Source organism: Protopterus annectens, chromosome 1.part2 (genome assembly GCF_019279795.1).
Source record: "Protopterus annectens isolate FY-2018-M chromosome 1.part2, PAN1.0, whole genome shotgun sequence".
Classification (NCBI taxonomy): Eukaryota; Metazoa; Chordata; order Ceratodontiformes; family Protopteridae; genus Protopterus; species Protopterus annectens.
Genome location: NC_056727.1, coordinates 311,210,396 through 311,231,761, shown reverse-complemented (window position 1 = coordinate 311,231,761; position 21,366 = coordinate 311,210,396). Strand labels below are relative to the sequence as shown.

General features: G+C 41.4%; 1 protein-coding gene across 2 annotated transcripts in view; it reads right to left on the bottom strand.

Annotated features, from left to right (window-relative positions):
• The window catches only part of TASP1 (taspase 1), a 1,724,078-nt gene that overhangs the window by 1,476,934 nt on the left and 225,778 nt on the right, over positions 1-21,366 (bottom strand). For both annotated transcript variants that reach the window (XM_044056205.1, XM_044056211.1), the window contains exon 5: positions 11,923-12,043. In XM_044056205.1, the coding sequence (XP_043912140.1) occupies positions 11,923-12,043 (121 nt within the window). The remainder of the gene's footprint in view (positions 1-11,922; positions 12,044-21,366) is intronic.

The window sequence follows — 21,366 nt, the reverse complement described above, 5'->3', positions numbered from 1 at the left end:
CTCTGAAACATCGAAGCCTGCTCAAAACTCCCCAACTCAGGTTCCACCCTAGGCCTCTTATCAGGAGGGGGCAAGGAACCTCTAATCAAAGTAATTAAATCTTCTGCCATTTTAAGCATGTGCTTCTTGGGCACAGATCCTGATGAACTAGGAGTGACACCAACAGAAGCTAAACCTGGCCTGCCTCTGGGAGAAGCCTTGGAAACAGAAGGAGAGGGCCTAACCACCCTAGGAAGGGAGGGGAGTACAGTAACCTGAGAAGCCCCTTCAGCCTGACCTGCCTCCTGAGAGGCCACATCCTGCAATAACAAAGTCTCCCCCTGGGACTCCAGAGAAACCTCCGGCGGAACCACCGGTTCCACTGACGCCTCTAAAGAACCGGCGTCCGGAACGGACGACTCTTCTTGCCTGGGTTTAGCTGCTTTGTCTTTGCGCTTCTTCGAAGAAGCGGGCGTCGGAGCATCCGACGGCATATTATAATTGCACCGCTTCCTGAAGACCAACCTGGCACAATCTAACCTTCGCTTAATAGTGCGCTTATTGAACCTAGCACATAAGCGACACCCAACAACGTCGTGCTCAGGCCCCAAACAAGGAATACACAAAGTATGATAATCTCTATGCGGTATCTGTTTCCCACAAGAAATACAGTTATTCACTTTTTCTGACATCCGGTAAACCACTGAGGCAAGAAAAAACTAAAATATTCCCCAACGGGGTACTTAGCCAACTTTGACTCGGTCTGAAACTCCGAATTCGAAAAATTTCAGAACGCCGAACGGCACTTGCAACGCTGCTTCTGCATCGGACCATGCGGCAAAAAAGACTGAGGATATGACGTCGGTCATGCGCATTTGTACCCTGACGTCCTGATGTCAGTCTTAAGCGCCTTGACCGATGTCAGCCTAATACTTTGATATTCGGGCCGACCGAGGACAGCGGACTACCCAAGTGTAAGGACTGCAGCAATGTGAGATGAAGAACATCCTTGATTCATCTATATACATGCAACAGGCACAATTTCCACATTTGTGTGTCCCATACAGAATATCTTCTGCTACATTCCTCAGTCTGGGGTAACACAGCTGTTTTAGATTCTTTTTATTTTTGTAAATAAAACGGGGTTGTCTGCCTACTACTCTGGTGGTTTCATCATCCACCAGAAGACTATGCTAATTCTCTTGTATGATCTTCCTAAATCTATCACCATCCATAGCATAAGGCAGCACCATCGAGGTCTGAAAATAATTTTTCTGTTCACTCTTTTTATGCTGTGCTAATGTTTTTGCTGAGTAGTAAAGTATAGCTTTCCCTTTTCTTTCATTTTGTACCCTTACATAGGCGTCTTCAATTTCATACACTATATCCGCTGCTCAACACCAGAATAAGCGTTAAGGATCCACAAGCATATGAAGTTGTAAGCAGCAATATCCAAACGCTAGCTGCTAAGTCTCACAGTGCAATACCAGCAAATAACCAACGAACTGCAATTGATAAAAACAAAGTGGATTTAATGGTTAAGCGCTTTCTCTCGCGGAGGCGAGCTTCATCAGAACTGCAAACATAGTACTCAGACTTCCTTAAAAATCAAAATTGGCGCCAAAAAACAGCCATTATACAGGAAGTACTGAATTTAAAGACATAAACACATTTATCTATTAAATACAATAAAAATATTACTAAAATATCACTAAAGTGCATATGATACAGATAAAACATCTTAAGTTAACCCTTCAAATCTAATAATAAAAAAACATTTAATTATCTAATAATAAAGCAGACTTAATCGATATGCTATCATTTATTCCTGGTGGAGATAAAGCATCCAGGTACAGTTGCCACCAGAGCTCTCTATAAGCCAAATAGTTTTTTACATCACCTCCTCTAGGATTTCTGCTTACTGTCTCCAAAATAGCAAATTTGAAGGTGTGTGTAGAACCTGATTCTTGAATATGCCTACTAAGGGCATTTTTCATATCCAGTTTCCGAATACAATATAAATGTGAATAAATCCGTTGACGCAATTGTCGTTCTGTCTTCCCAATATAATAGGAATTACATATTTGACACATTGCGATATAGACAAGCATAGTCGACCTACAATTACCTTTGCTAAAGTGTACCTTATTTCGACCTACATTGTCTAAGACAATACTACTCTTGTCAAAAATGTATGTAACATTGGTTACAAGACGGTTTGTGGGCAACCTTTTTGTTGGTTGGAAAGGGGATGAGGAAAGTTTAAGGCTATTTCATCAGTACCTTAACTGTACTAGTGATTTTTTACAGTTTACCATGAACTGTTCCAGAAGCAGCATAGAATTTTTAGATGTTACTGTCTTTAAAACTGAGAAGGGATGGAGTACTAAATTACATAGGAAACCTTGTTACTGTCCAGCTTTTTTGCACCGTGACAGTATGCATACAGAGCACATTTTCCCTAACATAGTCAGGGGACAAGCAATGAGGGTTTCACGCCTCTGTTGTCAGGAAGATGAGTATCAGAAAGAATTGGATAAGTTGAAAGAAGGCTTCTTGAGCAGGGGATATAGCGTGTAAGAAATTGAAGATGCCTACGTAAAGGTACAAAATGAAAGAAAAGGGAAAGCTAGACCTTACTACTCAGCAAAAACATTAGCACAGCATAAAGAGGGTGAACAGAAAAATTATTTTCAGACCTCGATGGTGCTGTCTTATGCTATGGATGTTGATAGGTTTAGAAAGATCATACAGGAGAACTGGCATATTCTTTTGGTGGATGATGAAACCACCAGAGTAGTAGGTACACGACCCCGTTTTATTTACAAAAATAAAAAGAATCTAAAACAGCTGTGTTACCCCAGACTCAGGAATGTTGCAGAAGATACTCTGTATGGGACACATAAATGTGGAAATTGTGCCTACTGCATGTATATAGATGAATCAAGGTTTTTCAAGCATCTGGGGACAGGGCATTTATGGGAACTTAGAACAACAGCAGACTGTAATACCCCCAATGTGGTTTATGTGGCACACTGTAGGGTATGTTTCCATTTCTATGTAGGGAAGAAGAACCGTTGTCTTAGAGAACGGGTAAGTGACTATTTGTACTAAACCAGGAAGGGGTTGGACTACAGTGCCCTAACCAAGCATACTATGTTGACCAATGAAGAACATGTGTTTCTGTTTCAAGTGTTACACGTACAAACCATGAACAGTAGGTTAGGGGACCATGTTAATCAGTGTGTGTGTGTGTGTGTGGAACTACAGTGGATCTTGAGATTGGGGACACATAGGGGTCTGGGTCTTAATGATTCTGTCCCCCTTAAACCAGTTTTAAAGTCTAGGAAATTAAAATAATTTAGATTTCATGTACTATTTTTATATTTTTTGTATATTTTTATATATACATTTTTTAGTACGTTGAACTCAGTGTATACATATTTGTGCATATCTATTGTTAGCTGTATTAATTTATGTAGTACAAGTACTGTGTAAGAGCATAGACAAGTATGCATGAGCTTGAATAGGGTGGGAGGGTTGATGGCAGTTTCAGGTAATTGATTGGCTGTTTGTGAAGTTTGAAATGGGTATTTAAGTTAATTGATTCTTAGTTGTCTGATGAAGCAATGTTGAGCACTGCGAAAGAGCTCACTCATTTTAACGTTGGATTTTTTTTATATTTTGTGGATTATTTAACTTTTTCCAGTTACCTTCAGCTTTTGGGTATCATTTTATCGTTCATCTCTATCACCTTTAACTATGTAATTATACAGACTCCAAGATGAATGCACCTCAAATAACTGTAAAGCCATACAAGGACAGTTTCATTTTACAGTGGGCATTATTTAGCATGGCAGCTCTTTTCCAAATCTGTTTATTAGGGACAGAGCCTCCAAATCTATGAGTTCAGCAACCTTTGTTGTAGTAAATGTCACTGAGAAATTGCCCACCTGCAAGATTTCATCCCTTAATGAGCCACTTCTGTGAAGTCAGTTTACATTTTTGCCCAAAGTTGGATCAAAGAATTGATTACCTGTAATAATAATAAAAAAAAGAACAAACCACCTTCAGTTGATGGAAGGTAATGCTTTTTGTGACTTTGGACCAATGAGTGTAAACAACAACTCTGGAGAGTATTTTCCATGCAATACAGAAAACGTAAAGCAGACTGCCTCCTCTTAACACTCAAGTTGTCCTGATGTCTGTTTGATAGGGTGCCAGGAAACTCTTCCACAGTACTACCTCTTTAATCAAGGAAAGAGGTCCAGTCAATCAAATGCTCATTTTGTCTCTTTCTCAAGGGTATTCGAGCACCCTTGATCCACTGCGAACCTTGGTCACAGGCACCATTTGCTAAAATCAGAAAGGTTCACTAACAGACTAGACTTCACCATTCCAGGTTACAAGCCTGTAATGAATTAATCAATCTAACATTTTTCACTTGTAAATCCTGCATGAATCCAACTTTATTGGCCTATAATGCAATATGGCATTTTTTCTAAGTCAAGCATAAGACATCATAAATGTATTTGTTTATTTGAATATTTTAACCAGGGTACAGCACTGATCCCCATGTGGACCATTTTCAGACTCTACGTGGGAATACAATATCACTGATAAAAATAAAACTTTAACCTCAATAAATCATAGTATAAATCCACATAAAAGACTAGAAAAGTAATGTTTTTCAATGGGTGCTGTGACTTTGATGCCACACCTTGATTTCTGTATATACATCATCTGATAACAAAAAAAAACACAGTTTTCCCTCCCCTCTGTGAAAAAGCAAGCTCTAATGAACTAAGATGTTAACAACATGCGAAAAATGATCTTACAGCTGCTACATTTTAAGATGTGACAAAACAGCACAGAATAAACAGTAATGCTCTTGACTTGACAACTACTTTCTGTTCAAGTGCTCATAGAATATAAGCACAAAACTGTGTTGCTGTTGTAAAACAGTGACTATACCACACAAGGAAGGAAAATTATATGTACTCACCGTAACTTGGCATCTCTGTTGTCTGGGAAGGTGGCCTGATGGTTAAGGAGTTTGCCTTACAAACACAAGGTGCAGAGTTTGAGTCTCACAAGGTATAATTGGCTAGGCTTACAATGACTCGCAAGAGCAGTTAGCTTAATACTAACCTATGAACCTATGAATTTCATTCTTTCTTATCAATGGGTTTGGATCAGATTCTCTGATCCGACTCGGCAGCATACCCAAGACTTTGGCTCCAGCTCTTGAGCTCCTCCCTCTACTCGTAATATTTTATTCTATACCCAACACCTCAAACTGAGTTTGCTGCCTAATCTCCCTCTTGATAACAGATACAGATATAGACATAAAAAAAGTCAGGACTCAAACCTGGAACTAAATGGTCTAACAGATACTTCTAGGAATGACAAGGATAGGGGGATGGGGGTTGGATGGCTGGATGGCAGGGAAGGTGAGGAAGAATGAAAATGGACAACACAGATGCCAAGTTATAGAGAGTACATAACTTATAAATCTGATGATGTCCTTTTCATTCTTCCTCACCAATGGGACAGAGACCCCATCCCTCATGGAATTACATGCCGGAACTGTCGAACCAAAAGAAGAACTGCTTCTGGAAACAATGTCTAATTTATGTCAATAACCAATTAAAACCAAACAGGGAAACAAAGGACCAAAGCCAACCACCGAAGACAAAGAAGCCAATAATTCTCTACTTCATTAAACAAGTTAAGCGCTTTCGTTCACAATAATCAGAACTTAATCAGAACAGATTATTCCCTCCCATACATTCATTCAATTTACACACTTACCCCAGGTCACATGACCAATTACACACAAGTTGTTCTAATTAAATAGCCCAAGCAGAAAATAAAATAGAATAATAAAAAAAATGATTTGCAGTTAAAATAACTTGCAAGAAAAGTAACCTTACAATTAAAACACCATTTTAAATTTCATAATGTCTAAGTTTTAAACTAGGAACTAAAGAACAATTATCATTCAACCCAGGATACACTGTTGCATTTAGCTTAATCTGCCATAACACTTCCTTTGATACTGGGGTGCCCACTAGAGTAATGGAGGTATGAATTAGAAAATGTGGGTTTACGAAAAATGTTGGACACACGTTTGATTGCTGATGTCCTCACGTATTTACACTTCCAAAAACACTATATGGTCTTGATGGTAAGTATGGGAAAAGGTTAAAAACTCTACAGTGTTGTTAATGTACACCAGGAATTCATCTAGTGGTCCTTTCCATAACAGGAATATGTCATCCAAAAACCTGGTGCACATGGCCCAGTTCCCAACAAAAAGGCTAATGTTGAATTTATAATGTGTAACAAAAGTATGGATCTTTGACCAAGTGGCTGCATCATAAATATCATCAGTGAAAATCCTTGACCAAAAAGCAGATGAAGTAGTCACAGACCAAATGGAGTGAGCTTGAGGGGGTCGTGACAAATCTAGTCCTTTTCGACACTAAACCAATGAAATGCTACTGGTCATCCATTTGGCTAGTGTCATTTTAGATACTGCCTGACTCAAGCGCGTATGGGAAAAGGATACAAACAGCTGATCAGACTTTTTGAACTACTTTATCCTGTGAAGATAAAAACATAACTGTCTGTGCACATCAAGGAGATAAAGCATGTATTCTCCCTTATTCGTAAATTTTAGAAAGAAGACTGGTAATTGTATAGACTGGTTAATGTTACTTTCCATTACCACTTTAAGAAGAAAGGAAGGGTTGGTCCGCAGAGACACCCTGTCCCTATGAAAAATAATGTAAGGAGGTTTAGCTGATAGGGCCTGGAGCTCAGAAATTCTTTTTGCTGAAGTGAGAGCTACTAAAAAGATCATTTTCCAAGAAAGAAACTTCGTGTCGCATTTGTCTGCTGGTTCAAAGGGTTTCTGAGTTGGTCCCTTAAGGACCACAGTAAGGTCCCAAGGAGGAGAAGAGTCCTTTATTGGGGGTCTGAGGAGAAAGACGCTACACAATCTGGACAAAGCCAGAGAAAAGGATTTGTTTCTAGAATGGAAATTAGAAATTGTTGCCAACTGAAACTTAATTGTAGAAATAGTAGCTCCTTCTTTAAAAAGAGTTGCTAGAAGAACGGCTGAAGCTGGTGTTGAAAAAGGGTTGATATTCTGGTTGGAGGCTCAAACAGAAATTATGTTCCATTTGCTTCTATAGATCTTTTTGGTAGAAGCCTTCTCGGAGGCCAAAATAATCTCACAGCCAAGTTAATCTTCGAGAGAGTGTTTAATAACTCCTTAATCAAATTTCTCTGTAACCGAGTGAATTGTGCCAAGTAGTTTAACAACCTCAACAAGAACATAGCTGAGAAGGAAACTCACTTTTCAAATCTGTCCATCACTCTGGATTCCCTGTTCGGCTTAGCTAGCTCTTTCTTGGTGGCTGTCACCATCACCACAGCATCAACTGTGACGCCCTTGCTCCAGTGAGGTCTATCAGCAGGAGGGACCAGAAATTTGTTCGGCAGTTTGAGAATAGGTTTGACAGTGACCATTTCCTTTCAAGCCTGGTGGGAAACCAAGTCAATCAGTTCATCTGCCTGAGGGGGGCCACCCAAGACATAGATGATCCAGAACCAAAACCCTCCAGAAACACGGATTCTTCAAGAGAAGGAGACTGTCAAGACCAGCCACCTTCTGTTTGAGGATCTTGAGGATATCTCCAAGAGAGATGTCATTGGGTGGCGATCTGGGAGATCCTTCTCCCTCATCAAAATCACTGTCTTCTGTAAGAGACTCCATGGGTGTATCAATGTGCCTCCTCTTACATGTCCTCTTCCAAGGAAACTCCTCCATGGGGTGTTCAGGAGAGTCATCAGAAGGGGGGGGGTTCCTCTAGAGGAACTGTCTGGAGACTTCCTGGAACTGGCTGTCTCTGTGGAATAGGTCTGATGGGTTTAGAGCTTGGAATCAAAGAAAAGATGGTTTCCTGTGAAGAGAGAAAGACGTTTCTACCACCTTGAATACCAAAGGACCAGGAGAAACCTCTCCAAGGTAGGTCAGTGATGCCCCCAGATCCAAGCCTCAAAGGAAGAATATGATCCAAGCTGTCTAGGGCCGACGGTCCAAGAGAAAGTGATGAATCTGACAAATATGGAGATGAACCCAACCCCTCGGACCAAGCGCCAACCTCTCAGATCCAAGACCAATTCTGATCCGAGGGTATCAGAGCAGAACTGGTCAGGGACACAATTGGAGTCAAAGAAGGTACTTTCCTTGGATCCGACACCGAACCTCTCAGGGATCTCAAGTCCTGGGACTCAAACCACCAGTCGAATCAAAAAGGAGAGAGAATGGACTTAGCAGGTGCACTCACGGATCCAGGAGGGGGTGCAGCTGGTAGGACCCCCATCTGGATCTCAGCCCTGAGAAATTTCCACATCATCCTACCCATATATACTTCTGACAAACTCCATGAAAATCTGGAAGACACTGCGGATAGGGTCTGGAATGTTTCTTCAGTGTCTGAAAAAGTTGAGCTGGCAGAGAAGATGACAAAGGTTTCAGTGTGTACTGTGGTGCACTGCTTCTGCGTCCTGAAGAATATCTTGGATCCAAGGACTTAGGATCCGAAAATTAAGTAGATGGCAAGGGTGAAATGACAATAGGAGCAGAACCTTTTGGATCCAATGAAGGCTTTGGATTTGAAGACGGCCCAAGAGGTTTTGGATGCGAGGTGGTCGGATCTGAAATTTTTTTAATCTTGTCCAGCAACTCCAAAAAAGCCCTTGTGGACTTCTGAAAAGATCTCCTAACCTAACAAACTAATTTGGGTGTTTTTGAGGGGGCAACCCTTTTAAAATCAGTTTATTGCACCTGTCTGATAACTCCCTGGGATTAAAGGTGGCACAAATGGAACAAGCCATGTCAGAATGCACAGGTCCTAGTCAATACACACTTCTTTTGGGCATCTGAGTTTGGGATCTTATGCCCACAAGTAGTGCACTTTTTGAAGCCAGTTGGTTTCTCTGACATGGTCAAGGAGAAAAACATGGCTTAAACAAGAAAGCCACTAACAAGAAATTAAATATTTTTTTTTGAACAACAAAAGTTTTAAAAAATGAAGTGGGGGGGGAATGCCAACTATGGTAAATTGGAGAATACCTAAAAAAGGTAAAGAAAGGAAGTACCAACAATGGTACTAAGGCTATTCAAGCCAAGTAGAAGTCAAGAGTAAAGACAGAAGAAATCCTAACGCCAGAGAAAAGCTCTAGAGGGAGGAATCGGACTGAAGATTAGTACAACTGTAAAATTATAAGAAAACAGCTACTTACTCTTCTCGAAAGCAGAACCTACATCTAACCATGATGGCAGCAAACAAGATCTGAGGTACTGGGGATAGAATACAGTATTATGGGAAGAGGGAAGAGCTTGAGAGCTGGATCTGAAAACTTGTCTATGTGGCCAAGTCAAATCCAAGGATCGGATCCGAACCAAATGGTGAGGAAGGATGAAAAGGACAAAGTACAGTCGTGTACACTTACCATAAATGTAGATGTTCCGAGTGTATTCACTGTTGCAGTCATTACATTTGGATAACCCTGCTAGCAGTTTGCCCTCAGCCGGCCTGAATTCCAAAGTCTTGGGTCCTGCATCGGCTGCTGTCGCCCCTTCCCTGATGTCAGGTCGTCAGGGGTATAAAAGAAGCAGCCGACGACATTTTCTTTAGTTTTTCTTGTCCCAGATGTCAGGTGTCCCCAAAAAGGGTTGCCAAAATTTATATGTGTGTAATTACATGCACCAATATAAAATTTACCTTCATCTACAAGCAAATACACCACATAGGTTGCATAAATCAGAGAAGGAAAGATAGGTTCCATCAGAAGAAAAGGGGGATGGCAGGTGGGTAACCCGGACTGCAACCGTGAATACACTCGAACATCTACATTTATGGTAAGTGTACACAACTGTACTATGCTCTTCGTGTTTCACTGTTGCAGTCATTACATTTGGGTAGAGTCCCAAAGCTAAGGTTGGGAGGCTGGAGCTAAACAGCATTAGGAGTGGCTATGAGGCCCTGCAGGACTGCAGTGGCAAAGCCTGCCCTGGATTTAGAGTAGAATGCCAGATGATAGTGCTTTGTAAAGGTGTGCACTGAACTCAAAGTAGCAGCCTCTAAAATGTCCTTGATAGGTACTCCCCTGTGAAAGGCTGCTGATGAAGTGGCTGCAGTTCTGGTTGAGTGTGGCCTAATGCCTTTAGGTACTGGGTTGCCATGGTGTACATAGCAGAAATGAATGCAGTGGCCTATCCACTTTGAAATAGTCTGCTTTGAAATAGCCTTTCCTTGTGATCCTGCAGCATATGTCACTAGTAATTGCTCTGTCTTTCTGAAAACTTTGGTTCTGTCCAGGTAGAATCTAAGCTGTCTGTGTACGTCCAAAGAATGCAGAATTCTCTCCCCCTTGTTCTGTGGATTTGGATAAAAGGTTGGCAGGTGAATAGTTTGGTTGAGAGCCACACTGGACATCACCTTAAGCATAAATGGTGGGTTTGTCCTCAGAGAGACCCTGTCTGGATAAAAAAATGATAAAAGACATGAGTGCCTGTAGCTCTGAAACTCGTCTTGCAGAAGTTATTGCTAGGAGCAGAGCTGTTTTCCAAGATAAAAACTTTATATCAGCAGTAGCAGCTGGCTCAAAAGGAGGCAGGGTGAGTTTTTCCAAGACATAATTGAGGTCCCATGTAGGCACTGGTGATCTCCTTGGAGGTTTTAAATTTTTGGCTCCTCTGAGGTACTGCTTTAATAAGGGATGAGAAAAGATTGGTGGCTCTACATTGTAATGAGCCGAAATGGCAGAGGCATGAATTTTAATAGATAAAAAAGACAGGCCTTTGTCCAGCATCTCAGTTAAGTATTGCAAAATCTGAGGAATATTTGGCACAGCTGTATCAGTTCCTTGTGCCTGGTTCCAAGCACAGAATCGCTTCCATTTTCCAGCATAAGATTTTCTAGTACTAGGCCTTCTGGCTTCCAAAATGACATTCATCACAGCTTTACTGAGAGGTGTGTTTTGTATGACTACATTATTCGCCATACTGTCAGGTTTAAAGTTCTGAGTTGGCTGTGCAGGATCTGACTGTTTTGCTGGGACAGTAGCTGAGGTATTTGAGGTAAGGTCCAAGCTGGGCATTGAGACAAGCTCCTTAGTATTGGATACCAGTGCTGGTGGGGCCAGTCTGGGGCAATCAGTATCATCTTTGGCTTCTCCTGTCTGACCTTTAGGAGTAGAGGGGTCAAAAACTAAATCTGTAGCCAAAGAAAATTTAAAATCTCATTTTAACACCATCTAGGAGGTTCCAAGAATGCAGTTAGGCAAACCTCCTTAAAACAGTACCAGCAGACATACCCCCGGAAGAAGTATCAATTGAGTCATGCACACACTGCAAAATGAAGAGATGTGACTTGTACACTGAAAGAAGCTAAATTATTTACAGCAGATTTTCTTCATAAGAAGAAACTGCAAACAAAACATTCCCTATACTTTCACAATTAGTCAGAACAAACTTTAACCTATGAGCCTGAAAATTCAAAATTCTGAAAAATAAAAGTTGCAGAAGCACAGACTTTTCTCACATACTTATCAATAATTTACTGTCCTTGCCAGAAATAGTGGGACTGGAATTAACTAAATATTTAGCAGCAGTAGGATTAACTAAAGCTACAGCTGCTGGGTCAGGTTTGTGGGGAGTACATCAAAAAATTAAAAGAATTAGGAACTTCATAAATCCTATCTGCCTTTTTAGCAGCAGTGGGCTGACTATCAGATAAATTGCAGACATACACAGACTAACACTGACTTTAGATGTTTACTGCTACAGAAGTGCCATTCAAAGCCTACACACAATATAATAAGAGAAGAAAGCAAATGAAAAACAGTTTACAAAATGCTGCATACCATTTAGTGCTCCAACTGCACCAAACTGCAATGACTTTCCATCCATTACGCTAGCATCGCATTCAATCTCACCAGAGAGATTTAAGTTAGATCCTAACCCTGCATTTGTAAAAGAAGAATCCTGAAGACAAAAAACAAAAATTAATGAGTTGAAGCCCCAAAACAAATACATATATTTTCTTCATAGCCTCAAAATACATCCACAGATATTTACATTTCCTTCAAGTTATAATAACCAAAACTATTTAAAGAAATGTAGACACATTCTGGAAGCAAATATATGGGTGAAGATCACCAGTTTGTGAATTATACCTTTACCATATATAATTCCACACCATAGTGAGTCAAATGCAGAAAGTAGATATTTTATGCTTCATTTTTTTGCTAAGGATGACAGACCATTACATTTCTGGAGCTGCAATGTCCTTTACTCTCTCTTGTACTATAGCTGGGGTTGAAAAAATGGAGCATTAACTGCTGCACCCAGACAACTCACAATCCACAGAAGGGTAGAGACTGCTACATTTCTGTGCGAAATGCAACCATAGGAGACTGCGCAATGTAAAGACAAGCTGGCAATTAGACACTGCAGGCATAAGGCAATAATTTGACAACAAATATAAGAAATGTTTAAGGACTGAAATAATAACATTAAGTTCTGTATCTATGCAGATGGAAAGTTAACATGTTTTCTACTGTTGCAAAAAAATACAGCTGTGTAAGTAAACTTACCATAACAGTAGATATTCAAACTGATAATAGTTGCAATATCCTAAGTTAAATGATACATATCCTGCAAAGGATTGGACAAGTGGCCAGTTTCCAAAGTTTAGGGTACCTTCTACTGTATGTACCCTAGCTGCTGTACAGCTTGAAAACAGTAGTATAAAGTCAGTGTTTAGGGTACCAAACCTCAGAATTTCTTGTCTACGAACAAATGAGCCTAGAGATCTGCTAGCTAGGTATGTGCTAGAAAAAAGAAAAAGGAAAATATCCACACCCTGGCATAAAACACATCAAAAGAGGTGATGGAGGGAGAGTGACCTATTCTAATATTTACCGGTATGGTAAGTTTACTTACACAACTGTACAATGTTCAGCAGTAGATCAGTGTTGAAGTACCTTAAGCTATATGGGAAAATTACAAAAGCTTAGAATGAAAGGGTGGAGAGAAGAAGGCTCAGAGTCCATGTCCTTGAGTCCCTGGAGAATACTCCTAGCAAAGAATATTCCAAACCTAAAAAAATAACTTAGTTTATAGTGCTTGGGGTAAAGGTATAGACAAATCACAAAGTTGCTGCCTCAACTGTATTTTTAGAGTCCATCCTTTTCCAAAAAGCCACAGAAGTAGCCAAAGTCCTGGTACAGTAGGCCCTGACCTTGCCTGGAAGGGTTTTGTTATGGCAACAATAACAACAAAAAGCAACAGCATGAGACAACCATTTAGAAATTGTTTGTTTTGACACAGACTGGCCCTTTATCTTACCTTCACAGGAGCTAAATTATTAAAATTCCTGATTTTTTTTTTTTTTGTTTTTTTGGGGTTTTTTTTGCCCTGTCAGTGTAGTATTTGAGTTGCATGGACATCCAGTGTGTGTGGAATTCTTTCTCTCCTATTTTTCGGTTCTGGACAGAACAGGAAGATTAATGTCCTGGCTCAAAGTAAACACTGAAACCACTTTAGGCAAAAATGAAGAATTTGTCCTCAAAGTTACACTATCTTTGTGAAAGATGAGATGGATAAATCACCATAAAAGGGTGTAACTCCAATATTCATCTTGCAGAAATCAGAGCAATGGGTGACACTTTTTTCCAAGATAAGAGTTCCAAATCAATTTCATGAGCAGGTCCAAAAGGAAAATATGCATGTTTCTCCAGCACAAAATTTATATCTCAAGAAGGAAACGCCCAACTTACAGATGGATGAATATGTAAAACTTCCTTCAACAACTGTTTTGCTCAAGTCAGGGTAGAAGGAGGAGTACCCACTGGCAGACAAGCAGAGATTTCTAAAAGGCGAATCTTGATGGAAGACTAAGGAAGGACAGAGGATAATTCTTCTTGCATGTTGTAGAACCAGAGTTGTCTTGTCCACGAAAGAATCCTTGTCCTAGTTATCTTTTCCACTTAGCCAAATATTTTCTAGTAGTAGGTTTATTAGATTCCTTTAAATACCTGCTACAGATCCTCAGAAAAGGGGTCCCTAAAACACATTAAAATTCTATCATCCCGGCAGTGAGCTGAAGTAACTGAAGGTTGGGGTGTATTAAAGCACCCACTACCCTATCTAAGTCCACCCGGTGAAGAAGCCTGTGGTAATTGCTCTTGGCCATTTGGAGAATAAGTTAGAACCACTGTTACTTGGAAAGAATCAACATGGACCTCATCAGCAAGGACACAGGCAACTTTCAAACTCTCAACCCGACCCAGTTTGGTTTTAAGGGTAGATCATGCTTACTAAACCTGGTGGACTTCTTTGAGAATGTCACCAAAGCCCTGGATGAAAGCAAAGCAGTACATACCGCCTATCTTGACTTAGCCAAGGCTTTTAATACCATCACCCAACTCAGGTATCATCAAGAAACTCTCCCAGCTGGGGATTAACCCATATGTCACTAGATGGGTAGCCAACTGGCTCACTGACAGAAACCATATTGTCAAAGTATAACAGTTACTGGTGGGTACCACAAGGTTCTGTGCTGGGCCTTCAACTGTTTCAAATCTATTTCTCAGAAGTCCAGGTGAAAGTAGATGGCCTGTGGCTTACCAAGTATACAGGTGACTGCAAACTGGGAGCAATCATTGAGTCCCCTAAAGATATTTGCATATTATAGGAGAAGTTAACACAGACAAATGACTGGCGCCAAAGCCACGGTCTAAAACTAAAAGCAAAAAAGTCTTTCATTCTCCACTTAGGCAAAGAGGTAGCCCCTGCAAATTACAATACAGGCAGCACCCCCCCCCCTAAGTTTGAACACAGTGCTGCATGACTTGGGAACACAAGTTGATAGCAGTTAAACATCAATCACCATGTGTCCACAGTGGTAAGGAAAGCCTTTTACGCTGCACACTGCATAAGTAAGGACAACACATCCAAGACCAAGGATGTTGCACCACCTCTGTATTCCACCCTTTTCAGACTACTAACAGAGTACAATGCTCTGTTTTGCATGTACCTCAGCAACACCTGCAGCAGCTGGAGAGACCACAGTGGTTCCTGAGCAAGAGAATTTAGGGACTACAAAACATGACCTACATGGGAAGACTGAAAGCCCTGTCACTGTACTGGGTCTATATTACAAGATCGAATGTTTAGGTGATCGAACACCTAAACATCGAACTTTTAATATCGAAAGCAAAAAAAAGGCGAACAGACGATTTAATGCAGGGAAAGATTTTCCTTGGCCGTTCGCCAGATTTTGCCATTTTGTCTACTGTAGAGCGATCTCGGAGTTGGTATATTTTATTAGGAGGGTGTGGGGGGGCACAGCTCCCTATGTCGGGGGTGGGGGGAATCGAAGCCCCCCACATAGTTTGGGTGAAAAGTTTTTTTTATTTTTGTGGCCAACAGACATCTTTCCCTGCAACGTTTGATGTTTTTAGGTTCGATATTACAAGTTCGATGTTTAGGTGTTCGATCACCTAAACATTCAGTCTTGTAATATAGACCCCACTGTACTCTGTGTCCCACAGACTGCGGAGAGGAAACCTGTGCCTGGCCTACAGAAAAGTCTCTGACCCTGCCCTACTGAAATGCTGCATGGCTGCAAATTAAGTGGGACAGGAGTCCCTAGCTCAAGAGATCCCAACCTAGCCTATGGACTAAAAAAACACGCTGGAGAGACAAATATGTTTCCCACAGACTGCTGCTACTCTGGAATAAACTCCCACTTCACATTAAGCAGAGCTCCTCAATGACCCTATTTAAGAGCAACCTGGACAAAGTACAGTTGTGTACACTTACCATAAATGTAGATGTTCGACTGTATTCACTGTTGCAGTCATTACATTTGGGTAATCTGCTGGTAGGTTGCCCTCAGTCGGCCTGATTAACAAAGTCTTGGGTCCTGCGTCGGTTGCTGTCCCTTCTTCCATGACGTCAGGGGTATAAAACATGCAGCCGATGCCATTACACCAGTTTTTCTTGCCCCAGATGTCAGGTACCCCCCAAATGGGGAGCTATATATATATATATATATATATATATATATATATATATATATATATAATTTAAAACACAAAAGATATACCTCCAAACAAAAGCAAATACACCAAAAAGGCTTTTAAGCATACTGAAAGAAGGTAGAGGTATAGTAAGAGAAAAACAGGGGGCTGGAGGGTGGGTAACCAGGACTGCAACAGTGAATAAACTCGAATATCTACATTTATGGTAAGTGTACACAACTGTACTATGTTCTTCGTGTTTCACTGTTGCAGTCATTACATTTGGGTAGATTCCCAAAGCTATGGTTGGGAGGATGGATTTATACAGCATTAGGGCCAGCTATAATGCCCTGCAGGACAGCAGTGGCAAAGCCAGCTCTGGATTTAAAGAAGAAAGGTAAGTGGTAATGCTTGGTGAACGTATGAACTGAGCTCCAGGTAGCAGCTTCTAGAATGTCTCTGGTAGGAACACCTCTGAGAAAAGCTGTAGAAGCAGATGCAGCTCTGGTGGAATGAGATCTGATCCCCTGGGGGATAGTTTTACCATGGTGCATATGGCAGAAACGAATACAATGGCTTATCCATTTGGAAATAGTCTGCTTTGAAATAGCCTTTCCCTCTGCCCCTGCAGCAAATGCCACCAGTAGTTGTTCAGATTTTCTTAGAGATTTTGTCCTGTTAAAGTAAAATCTAAGTTGTCTGTGTACATCCAAAGAATGGTGAATTCGCTCCCCCTTGTTCTGTAGATTGGGAAAGAAAGTTGGCAAATGAATGGTCTGATTAAGAGCCACACTGGATATCACCTTAGGCATGAAGGATGGATTGGTCCTGAGAGACACCCTGTCTGCATGAAAAATAATGAAAGGCTTCACTGCCATAAGAGCCTGTAATTCGGAAATCCTTCTAGATGAAGTGACTGCTAAAAGGAAAGCTGTTTTCCAGGAGAGAAATTTTAAGTCTGCAGTAAGGTCCCAGGCAGGGCTTGGAGCTCTCCTGGGTTGTCTTAAGTTTTTGGCCCCTCTGAGATACTGCTTTAGTAGAGGATGAGAGAAAAGGGGAGGTTCTGTGTTATAATGAGCTGAAATGGCAGAGGCATGGATTTTTATGGAAGAAAAGGACAGGCCCTTGTGAAGCATCTCAGTTAAGTATTGTAAAATCTGAGGAATATTGGGAGCTGCTGTGCTTATTCCTTGTGATTGGTTCCAGGCACAGAATCTTTTCCATTTGTCAGCATAAGATTTTCTAGTACTGACATCCATCACAGGTTTGCTGAGGGACGCTAAGGGTGAATTTAGGTGATTAGCCACGCTGCAAGATTCAAAGTTTGAAGCTGAGTGTGCAGAATTTGGTTGTTCTGCTGAGACAGTAAAGTAAGGTGTCTGAGGCAGGTGCCATGGTGAAAGGTGTGACACATTGCACAGGAGTGGGTACCAGTGTTGGCGAGGCCAGTCTGGAGCAATCAGAATCATTTTTGGTTTGTCCTGTTTGACTTTTAGTAGAACTTTGGACAGCAGAGGCAGAGGGGGAAAAGGATAGACTGATAGGTTTTTCCAGCTGAATTATAGAGCATCCACTTTCCAAGCTTTTTTATGATGAGTTCGTGTGCAGAATTTGTCCAACTGATAGTTCTGGGGTAAGGCAAAAAGATCTATGTCCGGACTCCCCCATTTGCTTATCAATATGTTGAAAATTCGTGGTTCTAGTTTCCATTCGTGTGGGTCCATGAGATTTCTGCTTAGTTCGTCTGCCAGAGTATTCAGTTTTCATGGCAGGAATTGAGCTTGTAGTTGTATTTGGTAGATCAAGGCCGTGTTCCACAATGCCATGGCTAGTCTGCATAGGGGGTAGGAATCTGTACCCCCCTGCTTGTTTATGTCTGTCTTTATCATTAATTGTCCTGGATGAAGGTAGTCCTTGAAGGCTGTCATTGCATTCTGTACAGCTAGCATCTCTTTCTGATTGATATGAAGGTGCATTTGATTCGGGCTCCATTTGCCCTGAATGCACTTCCCTCTCAGATGAGCCCCCCAAGCATAGCCTGATGCGTCTGTAGTTAGGGTTTGGGTGGCAGGGGGTGGAGTGAATGGCAGTCCCTTGTCTTGGTGGCAGACCTCTGACCACCATAGGAACTCTAGTTGCAGGCAAGGTGCGATAGGAATCATTGTTTCCAGACTGTGACAATGCTGACTCCATAAACTTTTTAAGTACCATTGATGTTTCATCATATGCAGTCTTGCATACGGAATTAGAAGAATGCATGAGGCCATGAACCCCAAGGCTTGCAGAATTTGTCTTGCAGATAGGGTTTTTGTGGCCACCTGTTTGAAGTAAGTCACCAATTGAATTTGCTTTTCTGGCGTAAGGTAAGCCATCTGGGCAGTTGTATTCAAGCTTGCACCCAGGAATGTAATTTTTTGAGAGGTTACCAGCTGTGATTTCTTTTCGTTTATGGTGTACCCTTGACAAGTTAGAACCCTTTTTACAAACGCCAGATGCTTTACAAGAATGTCCTTGTTTTCTGCCTGAATTAGACAATCGTCCAGGTATGGATATATGTGAATATTTCTTTGCCTGCAAAATGCAATTACTGGAGCCAGGCACTTTGTGAAGACCACGGGCACAGTAGATAAGCCAAAGGGCAGTGCAGAGAACTGGTAATGCAAATAGCCTGCTTTGAAGCGGAGGTATCTTCTGCAAGATTCCCTGATTGGGAAATGCAGGTAAGCCTCTTAAGTCTAGAGTTACCAACCAGGCATCTTTGCCTAGCATAGGAAGTAACTGTTGAAGAGTCAGCATCTTGAATCTCGGAATGTCCAGGAATGTGTTTAGAATACATCAGTCCAGAATTGGACTTCATGATTTGCCTTTTCTGGGTACCAGGAAAAGTCTTGAATAGAAACCTTGTTCCTTTTCCTCTTCTGGTACTGGTTGAATAGCCCCCATGTTCATGAGGGACAGAACTTGTTTCTGGGCCTCTGCCCACTGATTTGGGGGCAGGTCTGGCCATCCGTTTGGGACTGGCAATGTGTGGAACTGAAATCTGTATCCCTGGGATACTATATTTGAAACCCATTTGTCCTGGGTTATAAGTTGCCAGTTTCTTGCATAAAGTGCCAGCTTTGCCCCCAAAGGGGCGGCTAAAAGATAAGTGCTTGGTGAGTGTAGAGGGAAGTCATTGAGACTGTTTACCATAGGGTGGTGCCTTGTTGGTTCCAGATTTGGAGGTGGAGGCACCCCACTGTTTTGTTCTAAAAGTCCCTTGTGACTGAAACCTGGAGCCTTTGGAATGTCTGGGTTTGACTTGAGTGGCTCTCGAAGGAACTGGAAAGGACCAGTTCTTAGTAGGCCAGTGCCTACTAAATCTTGGGAGGTTGCACTTGTAAGAAATCTTTCTTTTTTAAAACGTCTTCAGCTTTATTACCAAAAAGACAGCCCTGTTGTAAAGGAGCATCCAACAATTTTGCTTTAACATGATCAGGCAGAGTTTGCTCTTTGAGCCAAGCATGCCTTCTTAACACAGACCCGGTTACAGCAGCCCTGCAAGAGGCCTCCAAAGAATCAAAACCACATTGCAAAGTATGCTTTCCAACTTGTTCAGCTGAATGCAATAAATCCTGTAAATCTTTATTTTCCACACAGTCTGAAATTAACATCATTTTCTGTTTAAGCAGTCCCATAATATGCTGTTGATATTTAAGCATGTGAAATTGACAGTTTAAAGCCTTGATTGCCAAGGTTGCAGAAGTGTAAACCTTCTTACCCCATCTATCCAGCACCCTGGAATCTCTATCAGAAGGGGTAGGACTTTTAGCAGTAGAGGCCTTAATGCCCTTGGGACCCTGAGAAATGGCGTCAGGATCTGCAATAGGATTTTTGAAAAGGAATTTGTGGGAGTCAGGAACCCTACAATATCTGTATGGCTTACAAGGAGCCGAAGGCAGAGAATCAGGAGTCATACTAGATTCTTGAAAAACATCAACAACAATGTCAAGAGGAGGTATAGCCAAAGGCCTATGCTGAGGAAGAAGAAGAAAATCCCCAACTCTCTTTTTAGATTCAGAGAAATCCTGACTCTCCCAGTGGAAATGTTCCCTTAAAGTATGTAAAGTTTCCCCAAAAGAAAAATCCTCAGGGGGAGAAGCAGAAGGAATGGAATCTTCTGCATCAAAGTTCTCATAAGTAGGTATAGACAAATCCTGTTCATTAGAAGAGTCAGAAAAAGTTATCCTGTTCAGAAGATTCATAATCAATGTCTTGCCTAGGCCTCTTAGAAGGAGGGGGTTGGCTACCCCTGATCAGAGTAATTAAATCTTCTGCCATTTTGATCATTTGTTTTTTAGGCATAGGAATACAGTACAAATGAAAATCCTTATGAGGTATTTGCTTCCGACAAGTAAAGCAATTACTAACTTTTACTGACATCGGTAAGGAGCAAGAAAAAGTTTCCCCAACGGGGTACTTAGCTTTTAGTTGAAGACTTTGGTTCTGAAACTCGAAAATGAAAATTTCAGGAGTCGGCCGACCGGCACTTGCGAACTGCTTCTGCTTCGGGCACCGCACGTCAAGAAAGAATAATGTAATGGTGTCGGCTGCATGTTTTATTCCCCTGACGACCTGACATCATGGAAGAAGGGACAGCAACAGACGCAGGACCCAAGACTTTGTTAATCAGGCCAACTGAGGGCAACCTGCCAGCAGATTATCCAAATGTAATGACTGCAACTGTGAAACACGAAGAACATCTGGATGGGAGACTGTAAATTCACCCTTGGGGTGGCACCTACATCCCTCATGGACAGGGGAAGCCGGTATGATCATAGATTCGCTCTGCAAACAATCAAACCATCTAAATATGGTCAGTTAGGGAGCCATCTAACAGTGGTCAATTAGGAAGCATGTATATTACATAGCTAGGCTTGTAAATGCCCTAGGGCCATTAGCCTACTAACCACCTATGAACCTGGGCCAAAAGGGAATTACCACAGTATCATTTTTGGAGAATCCTCCTGAATCTTTAGAAGGCTAGAAAGGCATACAACAGGAGCATCCCCTTACATGGGAATAAAAGTGCATCTGTCTTCCCATCCTTTGTACAAGAAGTCCTGGAGCACAATTTCTTTAAAGATCTGCTGTGAATGCAAGCAAACTGGTCAGTTAAGGTGTTGTTCCCAGTTGGATCAATTCCTGGAAAACCCATAGGTGCAACTTCTCTTCTTGAGGGGGTTTGTCCTGATCCTGCCCAGCATGTCTGCTCTGACAGAATGTAGGAAGTCTTGAGGG